The sequence below is a fragment of the Melanotaenia boesemani genome, chromosome 9, assembly GCF_017639745.1.
Source record: "Melanotaenia boesemani isolate fMelBoe1 chromosome 9, fMelBoe1.pri, whole genome shotgun sequence".
Taxonomy (NCBI): domain Eukaryota; kingdom Metazoa; phylum Chordata; class Actinopteri; order Atheriniformes; family Melanotaeniidae; genus Melanotaenia; species Melanotaenia boesemani.
In genome coordinates this window covers 19,069,758-19,092,570 of record NC_055690.1, presented here as the reverse complement: position 1 = coordinate 19,092,570, position 22,813 = coordinate 19,069,758, and the positions used below count along the sequence as shown (strand labels likewise).

The 22,813-nt window shown below is 40.8% G+C and overlaps 1 protein-coding gene across 1 annotated transcript in view; it reads left to right on the top strand.

The window, feature by feature from the left end:
- The window catches only part of cux1b (cut-like homeobox 1b), a 61,450-nt gene that overhangs the window by 22,219 nt on the left and 16,418 nt on the right, over window positions 1-22,813 (top strand). The window contains exons 3-14 of the mRNA XM_041995251.1: window positions 916-963; window positions 4,628-4,706; window positions 7,148-7,285; window positions 9,684-9,807; window positions 11,649-11,725; window positions 12,121-12,187; window positions 16,536-16,584; window positions 18,259-18,363; window positions 18,786-18,974; window positions 19,224-19,282; window positions 19,535-19,577; window positions 19,777-19,873. Of these exons, the coding sequence (XP_041851185.1) occupies window positions 916-963; window positions 4,628-4,706; window positions 7,148-7,285; window positions 9,684-9,807; window positions 11,649-11,725; window positions 12,121-12,187; window positions 16,536-16,584; window positions 18,259-18,363; window positions 18,786-18,974; window positions 19,224-19,282; window positions 19,535-19,577; window positions 19,777-19,873 (1,075 nt within the window). The remainder of the gene's footprint in view (window positions 1-915; window positions 964-4,627; window positions 4,707-7,147; window positions 7,286-9,683; window positions 9,808-11,648; window positions 11,726-12,120; window positions 12,188-16,535; window positions 16,585-18,258; window positions 18,364-18,785; window positions 18,975-19,223; window positions 19,283-19,534; window positions 19,578-19,776; window positions 19,874-22,813) is intronic.

The window sequence follows — 22,813 nt, the reverse complement described above, 5'->3', positions numbered from 1 at the left end:
GAAGTAACAAAGAGGCAGGGTCACAGAGGTCATGACCTGTCCTCAACCCCAGACAAGCTGCCTGTCTGGACCAACCTGGGATTAGTCCAACCCCAGAAACTGGTCACAGGTCAGCTTGGGATTCACGTTCCCAGCAGTTTTCTCATAGGCTTTTAGGAGGTGAGTTCTATAAGGCGGAGCATCTCTTGCACACATCTGTCGTTGCCCTTACTTCATTAGGCAGTTTTGCAAGTATGAGTCCACAAACTGTGCAAAATCAGATGTTCCAGTACAGAATGTCCTCTTCTGCTGCACTTTTTACCATACGCTCCAGTTCAGTTTGTCAAAATGCAGCCTCGACTAACAGCACGGTGATTTGCATGTTCCCCTGATACATACTCGACTGGCTATCTAATCTGAAACTGCTGACACGTACTGGAAAGTCATGCAATGGGAATTGGAGGATGAAAAGCATTAGCTTTATAGTAAAAACCTGGTGCGCCACTAAGACAATTTGCATTAACTGTCAGGCCTGCTCTGTGGCTCATTCTCTCTCTGACTCGCACGCGCTAGTAGTGCCTCTGGGTGGCCCAGGTGGTGCTGCACCTGTTCTCCTAGGAAGCACAGTCCACCAGAGCACCCCAGGGTACAAATCTGGCCTCCTCCCCACTCTCATCTTCATCACTCACGAACCACATCACACTCATTGGTAATAGCTGGAATAGCTGTTACTCAGTTTCAAAAAGTGATTTAGATAGAAATATGGCCTGTTGGTTAAAGTCTTTTTCTGTACATCACTGCCATATTTCTGTATATTTTCTTGATGTTTTAGGTTTAAAAATGATTCTCCTATTAAAAAAAAAAAAAAAAAAACAAAAAAAAAAACCAAACAAAAAAAAAACCTGCTAATCTTTTCACTTTTTTTTTTCTTCTTAGGATTTACGGAAACAGGTCGCCCCTTTGCTTAAGAGCTTCCAAGGAGAGGTGAGTGTATTGGGAATTTATATTAAAAAGTGATGGGCATACATGGTCTTGTATTTAAACAATGCTTTTTATAAAGCCTGTTTGACATTTATTGAATGCTCCTGCTCCCGCTCTCATTGCCCCTCTTTACTTTTTTCCTCTTTCCTTTTAAATCGTCATTTCTTCTCTCCACCATCTCCTGTTCATTCTCTTGCCACTATCTCATTTCCCCTCTTTCCTCTCCTTCTTTGCTTCGCTCTGCTCTGCTCTTGATTTTCTGTCCTATTCATGAAGTCTTGTAGCCTGAGGGTGTGTTTAAATTGCATCCTGCAAAAAAAAGTCACCACAAAATCCCAGCTCTACCCAGTCACAACTCACTGCTGCTATTTCCTCAGACTTTGAATGTCTGCATTATTCGGCTGAGTTATTTGTCTTTTTTCTTGCTCGTGGATATGCTGGATCATAAGCCATTTTCCCCCTCATTGTAGTACATTTATTTACTTTTAATTTAATACGTTTTAATGTATCCTGACCAATAAGTGATGACTTCTGTGTGTATGTGCTTATATCATACTCCTAATATTCCTCTCTGAATCCTCCTCCATCATTTTGGCCTAATTCCATCGTGACTCCTCCTTACTGGCAGCGATGCATTTCCAGTTCACTCCCATATGTGAAAGTCAGAGGGTAGGAGTGGAAACGGCTGGTTCAGACTGAGCCTTTATTTGGGGTTAGAGTGGGTGGGTGGGTACACACAGACACACATTAGAGCGCACACATACATTCAAGCAAAATCATCTCAATAGATGGTGACAGCGCTGCTTTGCTACTGGCTATAGAATATTACAGTTTAACACTGGGTTACTTTCCATATTCTTGTGTTAGAGCAACAACCACAACTAGTGGTTATGTAAAAATGCTGTAATTTATAGTGGTTTCACCATGTTCTGCTGATGATCCACAGTCTATTTAGAGAATAGAAACAGCAGCAGTATAATTGGGGCTTTGTCAGCTGTTTCCACCATCCTTATGTTGACACACCTCGACAGTGTGCTCACCAGAACACGCTGAGACGCGCAGTGGGTGGTCGCGGAACTGAGTAAGACATTATCTTATGATTATTGAGATAATACTGTACACCCGCGCCAGTCTCAGAACAGCCCATCAATCAGGCAACTATTCTGCACGCTTGCATGCTACAACATGAGTCGCTCTGAGAATGTGTAATTTTAGCCTGTCTTTGTTTGCTTACCCCTCAGTCCTTTGATCAAGGACAAGACAGCACCAGAAACCAGAGGGGTCCTCTTGGAGTCCCACACTAACTCATCCTTAAGCAGTTTACCCAGGGGCAGGAATTTTTACAAAGTCAATGTGGAGCTCAGACGGAGCAATAAAAAGTTTTAGTCCAGGAACATGGAGGTCTTGATACTTTGTTTAATCTTTGTCATTGAAAGGTGGATGCCCTTGGGTCATAATTATTACCAATAACAGTACAGTTTCCACAAGGTTTCAGTTTGGTAAACGGGTTATGTGTGTGTTTGTGTGTGTGTGTTGCATGCTCCATGTTTCTTGTTGGTTCATCGATCAGATAAGCTTTTCCATTATCCAAGGCTTCAGTCTCTGCTTCCCATAGCCTCCCCTTATCAGACTCCGTTGGGGCCACACACACATATACACACATGCACACACAGGTCAGCCTGATGCCCTTCACACACTATGGGTTAGAAATGAGAGCGAAGCAGTGCTGAGTGATGGTGGCACAAGGTGCTGACGTATGTACGTATGTGTTTGTGTGTGTGTGGATGTGTCAGGGATACCTTTTGCAATTGTAAGCACTTCTCATTGGTAACCCACTGATACTGGTGAGGTATCATTTGTGTCACTTCATTTGTTGTGCTTATTTTGTGTGTGTGTGTGGGATGGGGGCAGGGGAGCATGTAATAGCAGATGTCATTGGGATTGGTTGAAAGAGCTGCAGTTTGGAACAGCAGGGTTGTATTTGCAAATCCTGGGTGGTCTTCTAATGGCTCTGGTCCTGCAGTTAACCTGCCTTTAACTGTAGGGTGTGTCCTACATTAAATGTCTATTTCCTGCCTCCCATGTTGGGCTATATAAAGCTGCTGTACCACTGACCTTGGCCCAGTCATTGTACAGTCATGCAGCTGGTTTCCTTCACTGCCATCGGCAGATCTTTTTGTGTGTGTGTGCACCTTCTTTATCATGTGGTTGTGTTGTGCTACTTATAATCTCTGATCACACACAAATGCACACACATTTTGAAACAAGTTTTGACATTGGTGTGTAAGAGGTATTAGTACTTAACATCAGTAATCTCCCATTAGTGGTCATGCATTTGAGTATCCTGATCACTCAATGTTACACAGCACTTGAAAAGGCCAAAGTACACTATGCAGCATGATGCTAGAATGAGTTATATTAGTGGGGTTATGTTTGTGTGTGTCTGCGACAGAGAGATTGTAAGACTTTAGTGTGACACAGAAACATGTGAGAAAGACTGATGCTAAAAAAGATTGAGGGAGAAGAAAAAGAATGAGTCAGAAAACATGGAAGTGACAAGAGATAGACAGAAAGACAGAAAAATAAAAAGGGGGAGAAAGAGGGAGGGGTGCTGGCACCAGCCTACTCGGGGCCAGATGTTTTGCGGCTAAAAAACTAGAGATGAATCAAAGCCATGTGAAGAGATTTATTAGGTTCCCATAGGAGCCCAGGCAGTATTACATGTAGCCCGCTCTGTTTACAGTGGCAAGAACCCCTAAACCACCCATCAACTACACTGCTGGCTTGGCTGGGAATGTGAAGACTTTATATTTGGACTTATATAGGCTTTTGTCTTTATTCCTTTTCTCTTTGTGAATGCGCTGGAGGAGATGGAAGAGAAACACAAGCCTGTTTAGTCTGAGTTTGTGAGCCAGAATAGTCAGCTGTAGCTCTGCCCAGTACAGTAGCACCATCTGAATGTCTTTATTTGGCATCTGTTTCCCTCGATTTAGACTTGATTTCAGATGCGTTTCGCCCACTCTGTCTGCTTCTCATATTGAAGTGTGATACAGAGACTATAGCAGACCTCATTGCCTCATGTTTTAGCATTGACAACACTGTAAAACTTCCTCAGTGTGATTTTTAGAATTAATCTCTTATGGATCTGTCCTAATGCTGTCCATTTCAATAATATCTGTGATGGAATGCATGCCGTGCCCTCTTGTGTTAATGGCTACCTCAGTAATGGATCCACACTGTATTGCTGCTAAGAGCTGACTGAATAATCTGCCCCTGCTGTGGCTGGAAAGACTGAGCCAGCTGTTTAATGATGTCAGCGTGCTGGAGGGGAAATGAACACACTTTTGCAGGCATGCACACGCTCGCGCACACACACAATATACTAACGGACTCGAGGACAGACAGACGTGGACATGCACAAGCACACGGCAAACGAAATGCATCCGTCAGCGGCTGAACAGCTGAACTGACTTCACGGGAAACGCCAAAGCAGCTACTGTCAGAATAGCCGTGATTGCATGCAACATACCAATGCATAGTGAGAAAAGACAGATATTTTAGACTACTCTTATTGTGAATTAAATAGATCTTTCTTCAGGGTGAATGGCTTTAACTCTGAAATTTGAGATGTTGTAACTGATAATTAACTTCTCTCTCATCCTTGCAGATCGATGCCTTGAGTAAAAGAAGTAAAGAAGCAGAGGCCGCCTTCTTGAATGTGTACAAGAAATTAATCGATGTCCCAGGTAAGACTGCTTTCAGTGTCTGTGTTCTGTATAGTAAGTGTGTCTCTTTTGGAGACTCCTCCTTTTCCACACTGATGGGAGAGGGGTGAGCATGACCCCGCCCCTCTGGTGCTCCTTTAGTATTCATCCATGTGTGTGCAGTGCTGTAATATGTCCCCGCAAGATCTCATCCCGACTGGTGTAGCTTTTAGATGGTCTTAGCAGAAGGTGCATCCTGATGTGGATGACAAGTGTGCTCACGACTGGCTATGGCAAAGTATACACACATAGGCAGGCATGCTCAGTACAGAGTGACAAAGAAGTGCTACAGAGCACAAAGTCACAGTGCTGCTGGTTGGAGATTTTTAGCTGTTTTGGAGCCCTGGAGGAGCTGTGTATGTAGGAGTGAGAGGAGTTGAGTTCATCTATAGCGTAAGGAGGTCATCATATTCCCACATGGATAGACCTACAGTAATATCTTTGGATTGTACTGCTCCCAATAAGTCAGCGCTAGCTCTGACGGGGCTATTCTTAACTTGCAGCGAGACAATGATGTAATGCCTGATGCACACACGCACACCGACACAGACCAGCCTGACTAATGCAGTAGTCTTGAAAGAGGAAACAGTGTGTTTTGTTCTGTCTTCTGTCAGCTGAAGGCCTGGTTAGTCAGCCCAGTGTGCTCTGCTTTAGATTATAGGTGTCTGGCTAAGAGCATTCAACACCAGTGGCCTACAAGTCAAACTGCTTTTAACAGATTGTACAGCTGATTTGAAAGAGGGGGAAGGGTCTATATTAAGGACAAAAGTTTGATAAGAGGAAGAGAAAGTTAATTTCCAAGGATGCCAAAGCAGATAGGAGTCTAAATTCATAGCATGCAGTTATGTTACTTAGTTTGTGAGATTTTATGTGAACACACTTCTGTAAAGGTATATGTGGGTCTGTGTCAGAGCTTAGCCCTGCGTGGCGTGTCACCTTGACAGCATAAAATCGGCATGAAATTCCCCAATCGTTCTCTGCTGATCTCTCATTAGCATAGTTAAGATATCTAACTGCGTCAGACATGAGACACACACACATGCACAGCCCTTACCCCCAGCTGTAAGCTGTCAGTTCTTCTTATCTGTACAACACACACTCATAAACACACACATGCATAAACTGCTCTTTTAGCTGGCATGCTGATGAGCGTCGCCTGCGTCTCTTGGCTGCCTGTCACCAGTCTGCCACCCATGAGCACCAATCAGATGTGATTGGCCTGACTGACAGGGCTCTCTTCATCACACTGACAGTTAACCCTGCTGTGTGTTCAGAGTTGTTGGTAAAATGCCTCTAGAAAGATTGCCTTTTTTTCCCTTCTGTCTCTGTTTATTTAATCTCTAATTTACCTTTTTCACTGCCTGTTTTTACAGCTCCACTTTGTCCAACTGTCTGCTACCATGTTTCTCTTCTCGCTTGCTTTCAAGCTGCATCACAGTGAATGCTTAAACTGATCATAGCTCAGTAATCTCTTCTGTTTGTGTGTCTCATCTATGTTTATGTCTGTCTGCCTCTACTTGTATCTATTATCTATTTCTCCTGCTGTGTCAGCAGTTGACACATAAGCTTTTTTTTTTTTTTTTCCTGTACAAAGCCAACATTTATCTTATAACGTAACAACAGTGTCTTGTTACAAAGGCTGATAGTGTATCATTTGATAGACTTCATGGAGGAAATTTAGTGGATGTACAATGTGAAAATTAACCATGACCTTTTTGTCTGTTGAAAGCTCTTGTAGCCAGTCTCATGTATTGTTTTTTTTTTCTTTTTCTAATCAGAAGTTGTGTTTTGCATTCAAACCAGAACCAGATGGATCTAGTTTTTTAGCATACGCATAGGAGAACAGTAGGGCTGTTAAAAGTTAAAACACATCCAGGGCAGGAGGCTTCATTAACCATTAAATATAGAGTAAATTATTTTTGGAGAAGTATTTTAGACATAAAAATAGTAATATTGTAACTTGTATTAATAAGGAAAAGATGGGAAGTGTGTTATAGAGAAAAAATAAACTCATGAAATATTTATCTGAATTTCATGCACCACATTTTTTCATGTCTGTTAAAATATACACAGATTCCTTTGATTATTTATTAATGATCATTTAAGAAGTCAAGCTCTGACCTGTAGGTGCGTCAGGGACTATACACTGAACCTACTTTATTATAAAACCTCTGGTAATTGTGATATGTGTTTGGTTCTTGCTGGAGTCACCCCAGCCAGATCAAAGTTCAGGGCCGGCTCTAACACAGTTGTCCTTCAGCTGTTAGATTCATCGTCTTGCTCAAGGACACTTCACCTGGGCAAACGTTCGCTCTCACAAGGCCTTGACTGTAGTTATTCCTAGCACACTACGCCACATCACCGCCCTTGCTTGTCTAATCTGCCTTGCAGTGTGTTAACATGGTGTGTGTTTTCTCCCCCAGACCCTGTACCTGTGTTGGAGCTGGCTCAGCAGCTGCAGCTGAAGCTCCAGAGGATGCACGACATTGAGACAGAGAACACCAAACTTCGAGAGACTCTGGAGGACTACAACAAAGAGTTTGCGGATGTTAAAAACCAAGGTTAGAAACAGGCATTTGCAATGACACACCTTTTGTGATGTTTCTGACTTTTAGGGGGACTTTGACATCAAAATATCCCATTTCTGCTAATTAAACTGAAGATAATCAGTTTTAATGTTTTACAGTGGAAGCTTTGCTGATTCAAACATGAACAAGAGAGCATATGTGACTAAAGGGTTTAACTACAAAGCGAGTTTTCAGTGGAATCCTATTGATATTGACCTTTACCAGTAGATGGTCGTAGTGTAAAATGAACTTTGCTCCGAATCGGCACCAAACATAAAAACATATTTGTGTCTGAATCATTAGCTGAATACAGTCATCAGACACAGTCATCTAGCTCAATAGGTGTGCACAAATAACTCCTACAGCTGATAGTCTGCTTCTTGTAAAGAATGACAATGGAAAATGGTGTGGACTTTTGTCAAGCTGATTCAATTAAAGCTTAGTATACACTCGTCTAGAGCAGGATATATCTACAGTCTAGGTTACCATGTTAAAAAGAAAGCCACCCTCATCACATAGTAACCTACACTGTAGATATATCCTGTTCCTGATGAGTTTTTACTATTTTTTTTAAAAACAACTGAAAAAAGTTACTAATTTATTTATTAAATTCATTTCATGTTTTACCTCTCTTTAAAAGGAAAAAGTTTATGTGCATTTATGTAGCTCATGTCATTTGGAAATGATTTTTTTTTTTTTACTTGCATTTTTTTTAATAACAAAAAAAACAACTCTTCAGACTCTATCTCTTTTTAAAGGTGCCTTGGCTAAGATAGGCTGCACCTTAATGAGCACACGTTACACAAAACTAAGTGCATAATTTAAACATACACTATGTTTATACTGTAGGAATAAACTGCAGAGACGACAATGTTAATTTACATGAAAATTTAAAAATAAATAACTTAAGAATTAACCATCAGTTCTTGCAGGTTAAACCTACGCAATTTATAGCCAGCCATAATAAGTGAAGCTTGCCTCACAGAATTTACAAGATTGTTAAATTTGCTTAATGTAGCTTGTTCCTTCAGATTCAATTAGTTTTGTACTTGATTCTTAGTAGAAATAAATTCTCTGAAGGTTTTTTTTTTTTTTTTTTTGGTGTAAATCTGAAACATACCCAGGACTTGTAGTTGTACTGTAAGTATACCATTATCATTATCTCTGCTTTTTAATATATAAAGACCTTTTAAATGCAAATATCAGATCAAACAATTCTACTTAGAGGGTCTTTTTAAGGGTTGGGTCCATATTTGAACATTTTTAATGACTCATACATTTTTCAGAAACACACAAAAATGTACAAGGTTTTACATTTTCAAATAGATTTTGAAGAGGAAAAACAACATGAGGCACAGTTTCATGAATAAAAAACGACAGGCTACCTCTGGGTAAAGAAGGATGGAAAAACTTACAAAGGCGGAGATGAGTATGAAACGGTAATAAAGAGTGGTGCAATTTCAGTCGAAAAGGAGGAGCGAGCGAGCGAGTGGGGAATGTTTTGGAATCCCCCTTTTCCTCAGCGAGAGTTAATTGGAACAGCTCGATAGCGGCAGGGTTCCATTCTGCTATTGATTTTCCTGTTCCCTCATCCTTTATCCCTTCTTCCCGCCTCAATAGATGGGGGATATTTAAACCCCAAAACACACTGTGGAACTCCCACTCCTGTTAAACACACAGGCGGACCAGCCCGCACACTTACACATGCACACACACAGAGACACAGAGTGCAGAGGCCATTGATCCCCGCAACCTAAATGTTTAAAGTTCAGTTAAGCAGTTAAGGGGTAAGAGGGCTCTAAGGGGACTCTCCTCTATTGATTATGTGTCAGAGCAGTGAGACTGGAGTTTAAATCACACACGCACACACACACAGCGTTAAGAGCCCTCAGTCAAAGGCAGTAGGCAGCATTGCTCTATATCATTGTCTCACTTGCGTATATCTTTCTCGGACAAACACACACTCACACACGCAGAAGTCTGTTTATTACTCCAGTTATGTGTTAGATTTATTTCAAGCTGCCCCATACAGAGCTCAGCCGTCAGCAGTTTATGGGGTTTCAGTACTAATGCAGCCCTAATGAATACAGCATATCTACTGCTGGCGAACGCTGAATATTCTGCACCAGTCACGGATGTAAAGATTAGACTGGAGCCATAGGGGCCATGGTCTTTGTCTGTGCTGAGAGGCCGAATATGGGATATGAAATGCTGGTCCTTAAGCTTAAGCAAATGCCAAAAACACCCCATCAAAAGCATAATTGTCACTGCTTCCATTTATCACCTATAGGAAACTACTGCTCAGTTTTCTGTGTGTTTTTACAAATTGCCAGCATTTTCATGCTTCCTTCCTTTTCTCTGCACTCCTCTTTCTGCCCTGACCTTTCTTCAGAGGTGACCATTAAAGCCTTGAAGGAGAAGATCCGCGAGTATGAGCAGTCTCTGAAGAATCAAGCAGAGAGCCTGGCTCAAGAGAAGCAGCTCCAGCTACACAACGACTATGCAGAGAAGGAGAGGTAAAACTGTTTGTGTCAAATAATAACGTGCATTATTTAGCTATTTTAAATTACGAGCCTTTGTGCCCTCAAGCAGAACTACAGACTCTCTTAAATTTAAGATTGCATTAAAACTATTCACAGCTTAATAAAGCCTTAACTAATTTTTCATTAATACTTTTTAAATAGATAACATTGAAGGAATTATATTATTACTCATGTTTTCCTCTTGCATATTTAATTCAATACTTATAAAATATATAATTTAAATTGAAGTGATTTTTTTTTTTTTTTTTTTTTAAGGAATCAATGCAGTATATTCCAGCTTATTTCTCCGCAGTTGAATTTTTCTTCCATGTTCCCTAACCATGTCTCAAAATATAAATAAGAAAAGCCTACCAAATGATTGTGAGACTTAACTGCCACTTTATTTAGATAAATTGGATTACTTCCTTTCCAAGCAAGAAGAAGCACAGAAGGACTGCGGCTGTAATTAATAGCTCAGAGATCCTGCTACATATTTGGCAAACTTAAAAAAAGAAATTGATCTGACTGCCGAAATGAGGTATTAACTTGTACAAAAACAAGAATGCTGAATACAGCCTCTTCCCAGAGGAAAAACCATTCCACGTAAAGACAATTAGGCTAATTGCCTGAGATGTGGGCAGCCACATTATTTCACTTAACATCTGATGTAGAATTCTTTTCTCCTGACTTGCCCAGATAATCCAGACTAAATTGATGGTAACCAGTTCATCTTAACTATGAGTCCATATTAACGTGGACAATAACTGTGCTTGCATTTTCAATTAATGGAATAAATAAACAGTTGCGCAGTGTCTAAGTGATGAGCACTCGTATGACTAGCTGGTGCGAACTGGTAAACTTATAATGAACTGATTAAATTCAGTACATTAGAAGAAGACACAGAAGAACGACACAGTTATGGATAGTGTTGTCAACCATGTTAATATGCAGTTTTAGTGCTACACCATGCAGATATGATGTTGATATATTTACTCAAAACCATTCAGCTGTAATTTTATTTGAAAGAGACCTAATTATCTGAATGCAGATATCTTTTTTTGGTGAATGTTTGGATTTAAAAGAAGAAGGTCCCCATTTAATTCAATTTTATAAGATTTGTGTTAAATGAACATCACAAACCTCAAATTCTCCTTTGTCATCTTGTTTGCTTTGTGAAGGATTATTAAAGCCTTTCAGACTTGCAGTAGAAGATCAATTGTCCAACTGTATTTCCCGTACGTCAGAGTTTTATCGGCCCCTTCCTGTCTGCAGAGGGCTAACTTCCTGTGTCTAAGAGGGGTACTAAATGGATGGCACCTCCTGATGCATTTTATCTTGTAAGGAGTGAGGCAAGGAGAGAGAGGGACATGGAGATGAAAGGATGAAGTAGAAGGCTCAAAAAAATCTGAGATGACAGGAGAGGGAGATTGGTGGAGTAGGAGGGCAAAGCATGTCATAAAGACTGTCTTTGTGCTAGATTATTGATGTTTTTACACGCAGTGGCAATTTCTCTACAGAGTCCAACTTTTTATATGCTAAGAATGAATCTATTTTATCCGTGTGGTTTCTGCCCCCCCCGCCCTTACTCAGCCATCACTCCCCTCCACCCCCCCGGGTGCAGCGTGCCCCAGTGGCCAGACATTCCTGCCTAATAGGGCTGCTTAATGAGGAGTGGGTTGTGTTGGGAGGATTTTTAGAGGGGAAAACACTTCAGAAATGGTGGGAAAATAGAGAATAGTTGCAGTAGCTACCAAGTATGAACCCAAGATTAACTGACTCGTGATCTCTCTTAACTGTGACTTTTACTTCCTGCCCTCTGTGTCTTAAATCTATAGGAAACTCCAGGAGAGCCAGGACTCCATGTCCTCAAGGTTGGAAGAGGCTGAACACAAGGTCCAGTCCCTACAGACAGGTACTAACCCATTCAGTCTTGACAAACCTGGGTGCTCTTTTAACAAACTCGGATCAAACGCACTTATCATTGAAAAGAAACTGGCGTTACCCTATAAATGTTTTTTTTTTTTATATATATATATTTCTTTAACTGTTCATTCACTGGTGTGTGATTAAGTAAATGTGGTTCATCTGGAACTGGTGGGTGTGGTTTGATGAGGTGGTGGCCTTCCACATATAAAACCTTTGACAAAAGCAAAGACAAAAGTCTAATTAAAATGTAGAATATGTCATATTACTGATTCTATAGCTCACTGGAAAAATATGTTAAGGAAAGTATGTTTTAAGTTCTCTGTTTGGTGGATGACTTGTGGAGGGGAAACTGACATCTGGCTGTTTTTCCATCTTTTTCAGCACTTGAAACAACTCAGGCTGAGCTTTTTGATTTGAAGACAAAGTATGACGAGGAATCTACAGCAAAGTACGTGTCTTACTGATCTACATGTGTGTTTGCAGGCGAATTCTCCCCTCTGTCGCCTCCATATTCTGTTCCAGATATAATCATCCTGTTTAGTGAATCCCCCTCCCTGGAACCCCCCTCCCTGGAAACAGCTGGAATGTCTCCCACAACTCTCAGCAGCCTCCAAATCCCAGCATTACCCACGCACTGTAAATACTGAAAGGGATTGTAACGTATTCTGCAGCTACGGCAAAGCATCAAAATAGATTTATCTTTTTTGTGCGTGCTCTGTGATTCAACTGGGTTGTGACAGAGGGAGGAGGGCCACTCAGACAACTCAGACTTAAAGCCACACAGGTATTCTAACAGGGCTTGAAAGATAACATAGCTTCAGTTACTTGAGCTGTGTGCATCTATCATTATTGATCTTATAGTGGTGGCCACTATGAGAACAGAAGCTTTTCCATGTCACCACTCCACAAACCGAAGTGGCACTTTATGACATTCACACTCCTAGTCCCCTCAGGGTTAGCGGAGGGAACCGGAACCAATCGAGCGGCCAAACTTCTTCCAGAAAGCTGAAAACAATGTATTTCTGGGAAGTAGAAGTGATGATTTCTTGGTGTTTTATGGATAATTGGTGTACTCAAAAGACATATTACACTACATTTGAAATGTGAACTTCTGCTAAACCCAAAGTTGTTAATAAACTGGTGAAGGGCAAAGCTTTTAAAGCCTACCACACCCCATCCTGCTTACTCTGTCCCAAACTTGAGGTCTCTCTCCATTAACAGAGTTGTTAAATTGATTGACTGTTAAAACAACAGATCGATCCAATTTGTCTTTCTCAGAATATTTTTTTTCTCCCTTTCTACCTCCCACGCTTTGTCTTTTATCATCTGCATTGTGTGTTGTGTGTAAGAGGAAGGGCCACAGGAAGATATTGCATGCAGTGTAATGGCACTAATCAATAAGTTTCATTGCCTATCAGATGGCCTCCTAGTTTTTCTTTCTCCTGACTATATTACACTTCTTGATTTGCCTTTAGCTTTCATTTCTGTCTCTTCCTTTTATGTCAGAAGAAAAACACATTTGAAAAAACACTTATAGTAGGGCCCCATTTGCTTACAGAAGCTAATAAGCACATGCCCGCCCACATCCACACATGCACTCATATACAAGTATACACACACTCACTCGCTCACTCACTCGTGAGCCTGAGGCAGTCAGGGTCCTTGACTATGTGGCGTGCTGTGATCTGAAATTTTAATGCAACGCTTTAAAGCACACACAAACCCTCTCTAACCCTGCACCCTCCCAGTCCTTGGAGTCCTTCCCCCGTTTACTGCTTGGCTGAGCAAATCGCCAGTGTTTGGCTGAACACAACTTTTAACCCTTTAACTGCATATATTTTGGCACTACAAAACACAAATGAATTCATATCATGTATGTTTTTTTTTTTTCTTCATTTTCTTTTCTTTTCACACAAACATGGACGCCTATGCACACATGCTTGCTCTAAACTTTTCACTAAGGAGGACATTGCGTGACAAATCCCCATCCTCTTGCTGCATTTGGGTAATCTGCCTTTTAAAATGCTAACACACACTAACTCACACACATTCATGGACGTACACCAGCTCCCTGAGAATTTGGTTAGTGTTGCAGTGCCTGAAGTGTGTGTGTGTGTGTGTGTGTGTGTGTGTGTGTGTGTGTGTGTGTGTGTGTGTGTGTGTGTGTGTGTGTGTGTGTGTGTGAGTGTCAACGGGAGGCAGGCCTATAGATGTAGTGTAGCCCCCTCTCTGTGTCGACGCTGTGAGGGTCTGACTGGCCATGTTTTAATCGTTTAGTCCCTGTTAAAGATTAATGATATATTGATCTTCAGCCCTACAGGACGCTGTGTGAGTATGTGTGTGTGTGGACAAATATGAATATTTGTGTATGTGTTTAGAGGACCTGATACCATTTTGGTAACCATTTAATTGCTGATAATTAGGCACCAGTAGGGTTTTCTCTCCTGTGTCCATTTGAAGTGCCTACAAACACAAAATGGCGCTCAACATACACACACTTAGACACACTCTCACAGCTAGCTTCTCTTTAAGCCTCCTTGAAATCCCCAAGGTAACACGCTGTGAAAACGCAATGTGGAGAAAGCCAAAGAAAGAAAAGAAATGGAGTGATGAAAGCTGGAGGGCAAAAAGCAAACCAGGGGCTGGAGGCTTCTGCAAGGAAGAGGGGATAACACTGTGATAGAGGAGGGAAATGAAAATCTAAATCAGGGGAATATCCTGCTGGCACTGAGGACAGAGGCCGAGGAAGAGAGGGCGGAAGATGAGAGAGGGGAGGTGGAAGGGGAAAAGATGAAAGAGGGGGGAGAAAAAGTGGGGGGCAGTGGGTAGGGAACAGTTGAGGGGAAAGGATAGAGGCAGGCAGAGGGTGGAAAAAAAAAAGGAGTGCTTGAGTGAGGAGCAGGAGAGAGAAGATGATAAGAGATGAAAAGGCCTGTCTGAGATGGAGGAAGTACAGTAGGGGCTTAGAGGCTCTGGGTTTGTCTCAGAAGTCCTACACTGATGTCACTGGGTGCACCCACTGGCTTTCATGGTACAAAAGAAGTGTGTGTTGCATTTATGTGATTTCCAGTGTAGCAGTGGATCTACTCCATAGCACCTCCTTGTGGCTGCTATATAGAGGTCTGTTTACAGGTTTTTTTGAGATAAAGTCCGACTTTACGTTATTAAGTCCCTCACTTTATTGTTGAGTGTTTGATGAATTAATTCCACAGGGTGCATTGGTGGGCCACTGACACTCCCTAGCCCTTTGATTCACTGACTGTATCAGGATATGCAGAAAATCCCTTCCCTGTGATCTGCTTTGGCCCTCAGCCTCTAGCTTTGCTTTTATAATTCCCAAATACAGCCAAATCCAAAGGTTATTTAAGAAGACTTTGTGCATCTGTACTTTGATTAAATGATCACATTTGGAGCAGGAGCAGTGCTGTATTTGGGTTGCATTACTACCCATAAACGCTCTCCATTACAAGCTTTTCTAGCTTGTTGGCTCTGTGACCTTACATTTGTGAGTGCAGGAGAGGGACTGAGTGCACACGTGGGTCCTGCACACTATAGCTTAAGACAGGATAAAAGCTGTTGAGGTAGTGTACTATTATGTTGCTTAAATACATACCAGATCCTTTTAACTATTAGGGAAAGAATAAAAGCAGAGAGTGAAAAGCGCTCCCACCCACATCTGACTCTTTTTCCTGCATTGCCCATGGCACAATGTTGACCTAATATCAACTGTGTCTGTTTTGTTAAACACATTCAAATCAGTACTACTCAAGCCTATGGGACATAATGCTGTTTCTCATCCTGTGACACACAAATACAAAAGCTGCGTGGGCTATTGGGTTCACTATCAAAAGATTGCAGTCAAATCAAAAGGTCTTAATGGACGCAGCAGTGCGCATATGTGTTCACATCTTTGCACTCAATGCCGCTCATGTATTCTTATCAGTGAGTAAAGTCTTTATTAAACATGCCTGCATATGCGCTGCATTGAACACTGTTCATAAGGTCAATATTTCTGTGCTTTCTCATACGGTGAAATACATCCAAGCTTTAAACGGGCACTAACGCACATTCTGTCAACTAATTAACAAAGAAGCTAATCATATTTAGGCAATTAAACAGGCTGTGAAGTTAAACATGAAACTTAATCTTTTCAAATGTATTGTGCATCTATGTTCTGCCTTTTTTGGTGTTTTTCCACAAGTCTTATTGTAAGCAGGAAAGTGATAGAATTCACATCACTCAAGAATAGAAAAAGGTTTTTAAATCAAATTTCCAAAGCCCAATGAGAAGTGGTATCATGGGGACATTTTTGTGCTCTCTGACCTCTAGCAAGTGAGAGGTGAACCGTGGCCTCCATCCAGACCATTAGTCAGACACAATCACACAGCTTCATAGCAGATTAGTCTGCTGTATTAGGACTTAGGGCTCTATTAATGTAATCCCTCTGTTTTAGTGTGGCCTGGGTTTAGGGGCTTACATGTGCACACCCACACTCATAGACACACACGTACACTTAAATACATGTATGCACGCACACATGCAAGCTGTTTGGGCTATGCAGTTCAAAATCAATGGATTAAGGTGAAATTTAGACAGTAGCTTAATGGACATGGCATTTTCCAAATGTGTGTTCTCTGAACAATTGTATGCACACGTGGTGTGTGCAGAGTTCTCTTCTTTCTGGCAGCTATCTACTCATTTATCCCTTTCTTATTTTTCTATTTGAGTGTGTCTTTTTCAGCACTGTCACATGCTGTGTTTTTTTTCTAGATTAATAATGAATGTGTCTCCCTCAGGGCTGATGAGATTGAGATGGTGATGACAGACCTCGAAAGAGCCAATCAGGTAATCAGCTCTTTGTCATGCTACTTATTGTCCAGATTTAGCCAAATTGTCCATAAACTGGGAAAAATTGTTGCAAAGGCAAAAATAGCCTATTTAAGTTAATTGAATTCAAGCAAACTAGTCTGGCAATTTTGTACTATTTTAATTATTTTTTTTAATCAACCAATGTCAAAACCAACTAATATATTTGGTGTACATGTTATTTCAGTGTGCCACAGAGATCAATTCCTGTGACCAAATGACAAAATTACACTGCTTCCTTGTTAATGTCAAACATAGGTGTTTCATAGTTTTAGGATGAGCCCACATATGCCACACATGCTAAATATTCACCAGACCAGTGAGTATTAAAATAGTCCTCAACAAATGCACCATTTATTTGACATTAGCGTCTAGCGGTTTTAAGGAATTCTTAGGCTTTTTTTTTTCTTTTTTTTTTTTTAAAAAACAATTTTTTTTTTTTTTTTTTAAGGTGTGGCTTTTTGAGATAGCCCAAATTGCAGTTTTGTGCAAGTTTTCTGAGAGTTGGAAAAACACAGAACGTTACACAAAATGCTTCTATCGTTTTACAACAAAAACAAGTGAACCCTGCTTTAGCAAGTAATGACTCGCTTATCACTGTGATGGTAGCTGTTTGTGTTTTACATGTTTACTACACACTTACCAAACCCATTCAGCTGCAATAAGCCCCCTAGCGCGCCCTCTGCCCTTATGTTGTAAATATTCCTGTGGTATCTGTTAATGTCATTGTTGTTAACTTTCATTGTTAGCCCAAGAGTATGATTTGTGGTTAAAGGGGTAGCATAGGCATGTAATGTTAATATTGGCCTAAAGGTTAACGCTCTAACTATAAGGCCACACATGCACCAACACATACATAGACACACACACATACACTCTATTCACACTTCTGATTTGAGGTTTACAGAGGGTGACAGCATGGCCTCCAGCTCAGTCAGATTTTTTATATGCTTTTATAAGAAGAAAATGGAAAACAGGATTTTTCATTGAGACTAGCAATCCAACTCCCACCCAGTCAATAACAGCTCTCAATATGGTTGCAATTAGGAACAGTGTGGAATCGGCTCCCTGTAACTCCTAATGATGGCAAGTTGGCCAGAGTTGCAGATGATTCCCAACTGGAGCATGGCAGCGTGGTCATAAATGCAGGGATTATCTCAGCTCTCAAGAATAATTTAGTATGTTTGATTAAAAAAATATTCATTCTCAGTTGTCACTTTCTTTGAATTTTCTCAAGACTCGTCCACTTTGTATATTTGTTTATTCTGTGAGGGGAAACAGCTACTTTTCCATACAGCCACACCCCTGTTTGATGGAAGTGGAAGATTATGTAATGGAAAACCTTTCACTTTTATTACTTTTGCCCAATGCTTATTCAATGTAGTGAATTCAGCTGTGAACTATCTAGTGAGAGAAAAATCACTCCATCACATGCATCTTTGTTGTCAAAGACTTTCCCCTCCAGGCTGCCAACTTTTCACACTGAGTGAGCCCTGCATGTTGTGGGTCTGCTTTTTTTAAACCTTTTTTTTCTAATATGTCTGAAGGTCTTCTGAATGACTAATTGCGGAAAAGAAAGCTAAATTGAGGTGTATCAAACATCAGTACCTTCAACGTAGGATCATCCTTTAACATTTCTCTGTTTCCTTCCAGCGAGTAGAGGCCACTCAGAGAGAGGCGGAGGCACTAAAAGAGCAGTTGTCCTTGAGTAACCAATCTCAGCCGCTCAGCAGCCCGGCCAAGGCCGACCCTGACACGGTAACACATTTTATTGACTCACTGGAGGTTTAGCAAAGAGATATTGATAGGCTAAAAATTAACTTTTTATGCTAGAGGTGTTTCACTGATTAAAGCTTCAGTATATATATTATTGTAGTCACTGACACCAACAGAAATTGTTTCCAAATTGGCATCAGGTATTGATGTATTGATGAGCTAACTTCGACAACAGACTCATTCCCCCCCACCAAATTATCGTTTTTGCGTTAGTGTTGCATGGTTGTGATCTGTTGATGAATTATGCATCTTGTTAAAGTGAAGGTGGAGGCTTTGTAGGAAATGATCAGAGCTCATCAGCTTTGCTTTGTGGCAGAGATAACTAAAAACTCATTTTTGATAACTGCATTTACAAATGCTTCTGTAAGTTTTAGATTAAATTAAATGAGCCATTCGGTCTGTAGGAGCAGGCAGCAGAGGTGGCATCCTACTCAAATCTAGAGGCAGAGCTCAGGGCCAAAGAAAGGGAGACCGCCCAGCTGGTGGAGGATGTCCAGAGACTGCAGGCCAGCCTGACCAAACTCCGAGAGACCACCAGCTCCCAGATCACACAGCTGGAGCAGCAGCTCAGCAGCAAGTCTGCATTTCTCAAGGTAGCATCAAAACACACAGCTCCAGCTGTGTTTTTCACAATTTAATGCCATTAATCTTTAGTATGACTCTTTCTTTGTTTTCTTGTCTTATTGCTGCATTGCTCTGTATTCTAGTTAAATCTGTATCTATATTCACATGTGCCTGTTTTAATCTTTTATCTAGAGTTAAATCCCTGATGCTAGATTAAGTTTTTCTTATTACTTGGTTAATTGTTGTGGGGTTTTTTTTTATTTCTCTGTATTCTTCAGGAACTGGAGGAGAAACTAGAGAAGCAAGCTGATTATGAGGAGGTGAAAAAGGAGTTGAGGTGAGGAGTAAAACGGGGACTTTGTGTGAGCTGGTTTGACCAGAATGCATGTGTCTGATGTTTTTTAACAATGTTGAATATGTGTCCTCATTTTAGACGGTGAAACTTTTGTGTCTCTAGTGTTTTGTGTCTGTCCCTCTTACTACTTTGTCCTTTAGGAGACAGAAATAGAAAAGTTAGTGGGCTGTACTGAAGATGTGTGTGTGCATATGTTTGTTGTGGCATTGCAGTGAATTTTCTTTATATTCTCAGTATCCTCAAGTCTATGGAGTTTGGAACGTCTGACTCTGTTCAGGTAAGAGACAGTGAATACAATATTTATAATGCGGCACTAGCTAAGTTATATAAGTTATATAAAGTTAAGTTATATAAAAATGAACAATTAAATCATTGAACATGAATATTTGAAAAGTTTAGCCAGAGAAGGATTAATCCAAAAAAAAAAAAAAAAAAAAAAATCCTATTTTGACCTCCATCCTACCTCTCTTCATAAGGATTCTTCCAAACCTCTGGAGGTGCTGTTGCTGGAGAGGAACCGTACTCTTCAGTCAGAGAGTGCTGCTCTGCGTATCGCCAACACTGAGCTGAGTGGTAAGTGTTCACAAGTGTGTACTGATCATAACGACCTGGTTCTTCAAAAGCGGAGTCCAGAAATGGCTGTATATGGTGTTAAGCTTCAGGTAAGGCTTAACAGGAACATAGAGCATGGTAGAGTTTATCAGGGACGTGCATACAGTGGCATGCAAAAGTTTTGTTTAATGTTTCTGCTGGTGTGGACAATTAAAAGATTAAAAGATGAAATGATCTCTAAAAGGCATAAATTAAAGATAAAACTTTATTTAGCATTTTAAAACAATTTCTAGAGAGAAAACCAGATCTTTATTAGCATTAAGGACTATGTTTTGTTCTCATTGTCATCACAAATTTTTTTTCCATCTAAGAGGAAAGGTGTGTTGGAGGAACGAAGAATTTCATAAAAGGAACAACTCTCTAACGATAAGGCATGAGTGACTTGTTCATGCTCTGGATTTGTGTGGCAGCCTCTTGCACAGAGAAAATTTCACCAATGATGGCTCAAAGGCAGATGGTTTCTACTGCAAGATAATGATCCTAAACACCTGTAAATGATAATGGACAAACTTAGACAGGCTCATGTTGAACATTTGGCCCCAGCCGAAACATTATCAACAATCTGTGGAAATAAAGGGGGGATGTGTGCAAGATGGCGCAGAAATCCAACCAAACTAAAACTAAATCATAAGGAAGAATTGGCAAAATCTCAGCTAGCTTACATGCAGTGGTACTTCCTAAAAAGAGTCTTGCAGCCCCCACAAGTACCCACTTTGCTATACCTTAATGCAGCTGACACCACACCACCCCGGTTTAGATTGTTCCCATTACAATAGAGGGCTACTGCGGCCATGTTCAGTGTGGGCAGGGATTTCGAGGTTTTAAAGTTGCTCTCAGGACTCATCCCATGATGTCAAATTCTGACCAGTAGTGGCTTGCTATCTCAACACACCATGATTTTCGGCCCGGCTCCGCACCTTCAGAGCCCCGACAGAGTATGTGCTAAAAATATATCTACACGCCCGGGAAAATCCTGATGGGAACATCTACAAATTAGGAGGGGTGGTATCGGGCTGGGCAAAGTGGGTACTAGTGGAAAAGGACCACTAGTAAAAACTGATCTAGGAGGATCCCTAAACTTTTCCTTTAGGAACTTTTATTTCTATCATTCTTTAACGGTAAATAAACAAAGGTTTAAAATAAAACAGTTGGTCACTAATTCGATATGTCATGTTTAATGCAATGCCCTTTGGAAATTGCACCATCTTTTGCTCTCAGTTGTTCACAGAACCAGAAATGGTTACCTACGCTGGTGAAACTTTTGAATGCCATTGTATGTTTGCATGTAAATTCTTTTTCTCTGAGAATACTTCAATATTTAATATTGTTTGTTGAATTTAAGTTTCATTGGTTAAAAAATTCAAAGACCTTATTGGGAAAGCATTATACTGGTACAGAAATGTTGCTGCATTAAGCCTCACACTTCATGAAGAAGAGAAAAAAAAAATCATGTGTGTGTAGTTTTCGTAAATACCCCAGCAGGAGGTCAACCTGAACAATAAAATAAATAATAAAAAATTACGTTACACAAAAATGAGGACACCATACTATGCCCCCTACATCAGGACTCTTGCCCTCTACAGCAGTGTTTATGGGTTTGAAATGTCATTGCTTTAGGCTTGAATAGTTGAATAGCTTTGAATTGATTAACATTCACAGTAAAGGGAGCATACTGTCTTATTCAATCATGTTAAGTCTCAATGGTTATGTATTTAAATAATTCTCCCATGCATTCATCATCAAGATAGATTCTGGTGGTTTACATGACTGAGTACCTTTCTAAGTGTACATCTATGTTTCTTGTGAATGTAAAAAAATATTTTAGTTACTTTGGAAAAATTACAGTGTTGTAAATTTTTCTCTTTTATCAACACCAATTTCTATTCTTGTTTTAGCCATAAAATTTGTTTATCAAAAGATTTTTTTTTATTGACATTTTATTTGATTTTTATCATATTTTACTTGGATATATGTTGCCATGAACTAATGACTGTGATGACATGTGCATCTTCAATGGGAAAAGACTATCGCACAAGAACTCGCTGTGGCAGCATGGAAGAGGACTTGCAATGTGTATTGGCTGTCTAAGGACATCTTTTTTTACTCTGCCCAGTTACCTCTGCTCTGCCTGCAAGAGAAAGAGCGACTGAGCCCTTGGCCAAGCTAAGCTACCCAAGTGGCACAGTGACAACTGTTTTGTTTGTCCTCTTGTATTTTTCTTCCAGGCTGTGGCTTACAAGAAAGGTTGAAATCACAAATGCATGGGCACTTTGTCTGGGGGGGGTTTCCAAAAAAGGAAAAGAAAGTTCACTAATTTGGAAAAGACTTGAATAAGATAACTTTCAACTTCTTTTTTTTATTTTATATTCTATTGTTTTGGAACCCCTTTTTTGTTGACTCCCCCATAATGCATAGTGTGTTTGACCTTTCTTGTAGGGTCAGCCAGGCGAAAAGGGACAGAAGAGTCCACAACGAAGGAGGAGACGGTGAACAGCGACCCCTCGTCCTCGCCCCCTCCCCCCCCCTCCTTCTCTCCCGTCCTCCTCTCAGCTTCCCCTGTCTCGCACTCACACAGACCCCCTCAACACTGTCACCACCAGCAGCAGTGAAACGCACCCTTTCTCTCCTACGGGCATTGGACAGGACCTCTACTCCCCCATGTTCCCTCTGGTGGGTGGTAAGATGGCTTTGAACTCCCTGATTCAGCGGCAGCTGCTCCAGACCTTCTACTCGAAAGCTTTGCAGGAGTCGTCTGGAATCCATAGTGGAGCTCTGCTGTTCACCCCCTTCACTCCAGCCCTTAGTTCCATCCCTACCTCCACCCCTGGCTCAGGGTCTGCTGCCATTCCTCTTGCAGCAAGCAGCCCCCAGCCACCTCCAGCCAGTCCAGATATGGCTCCT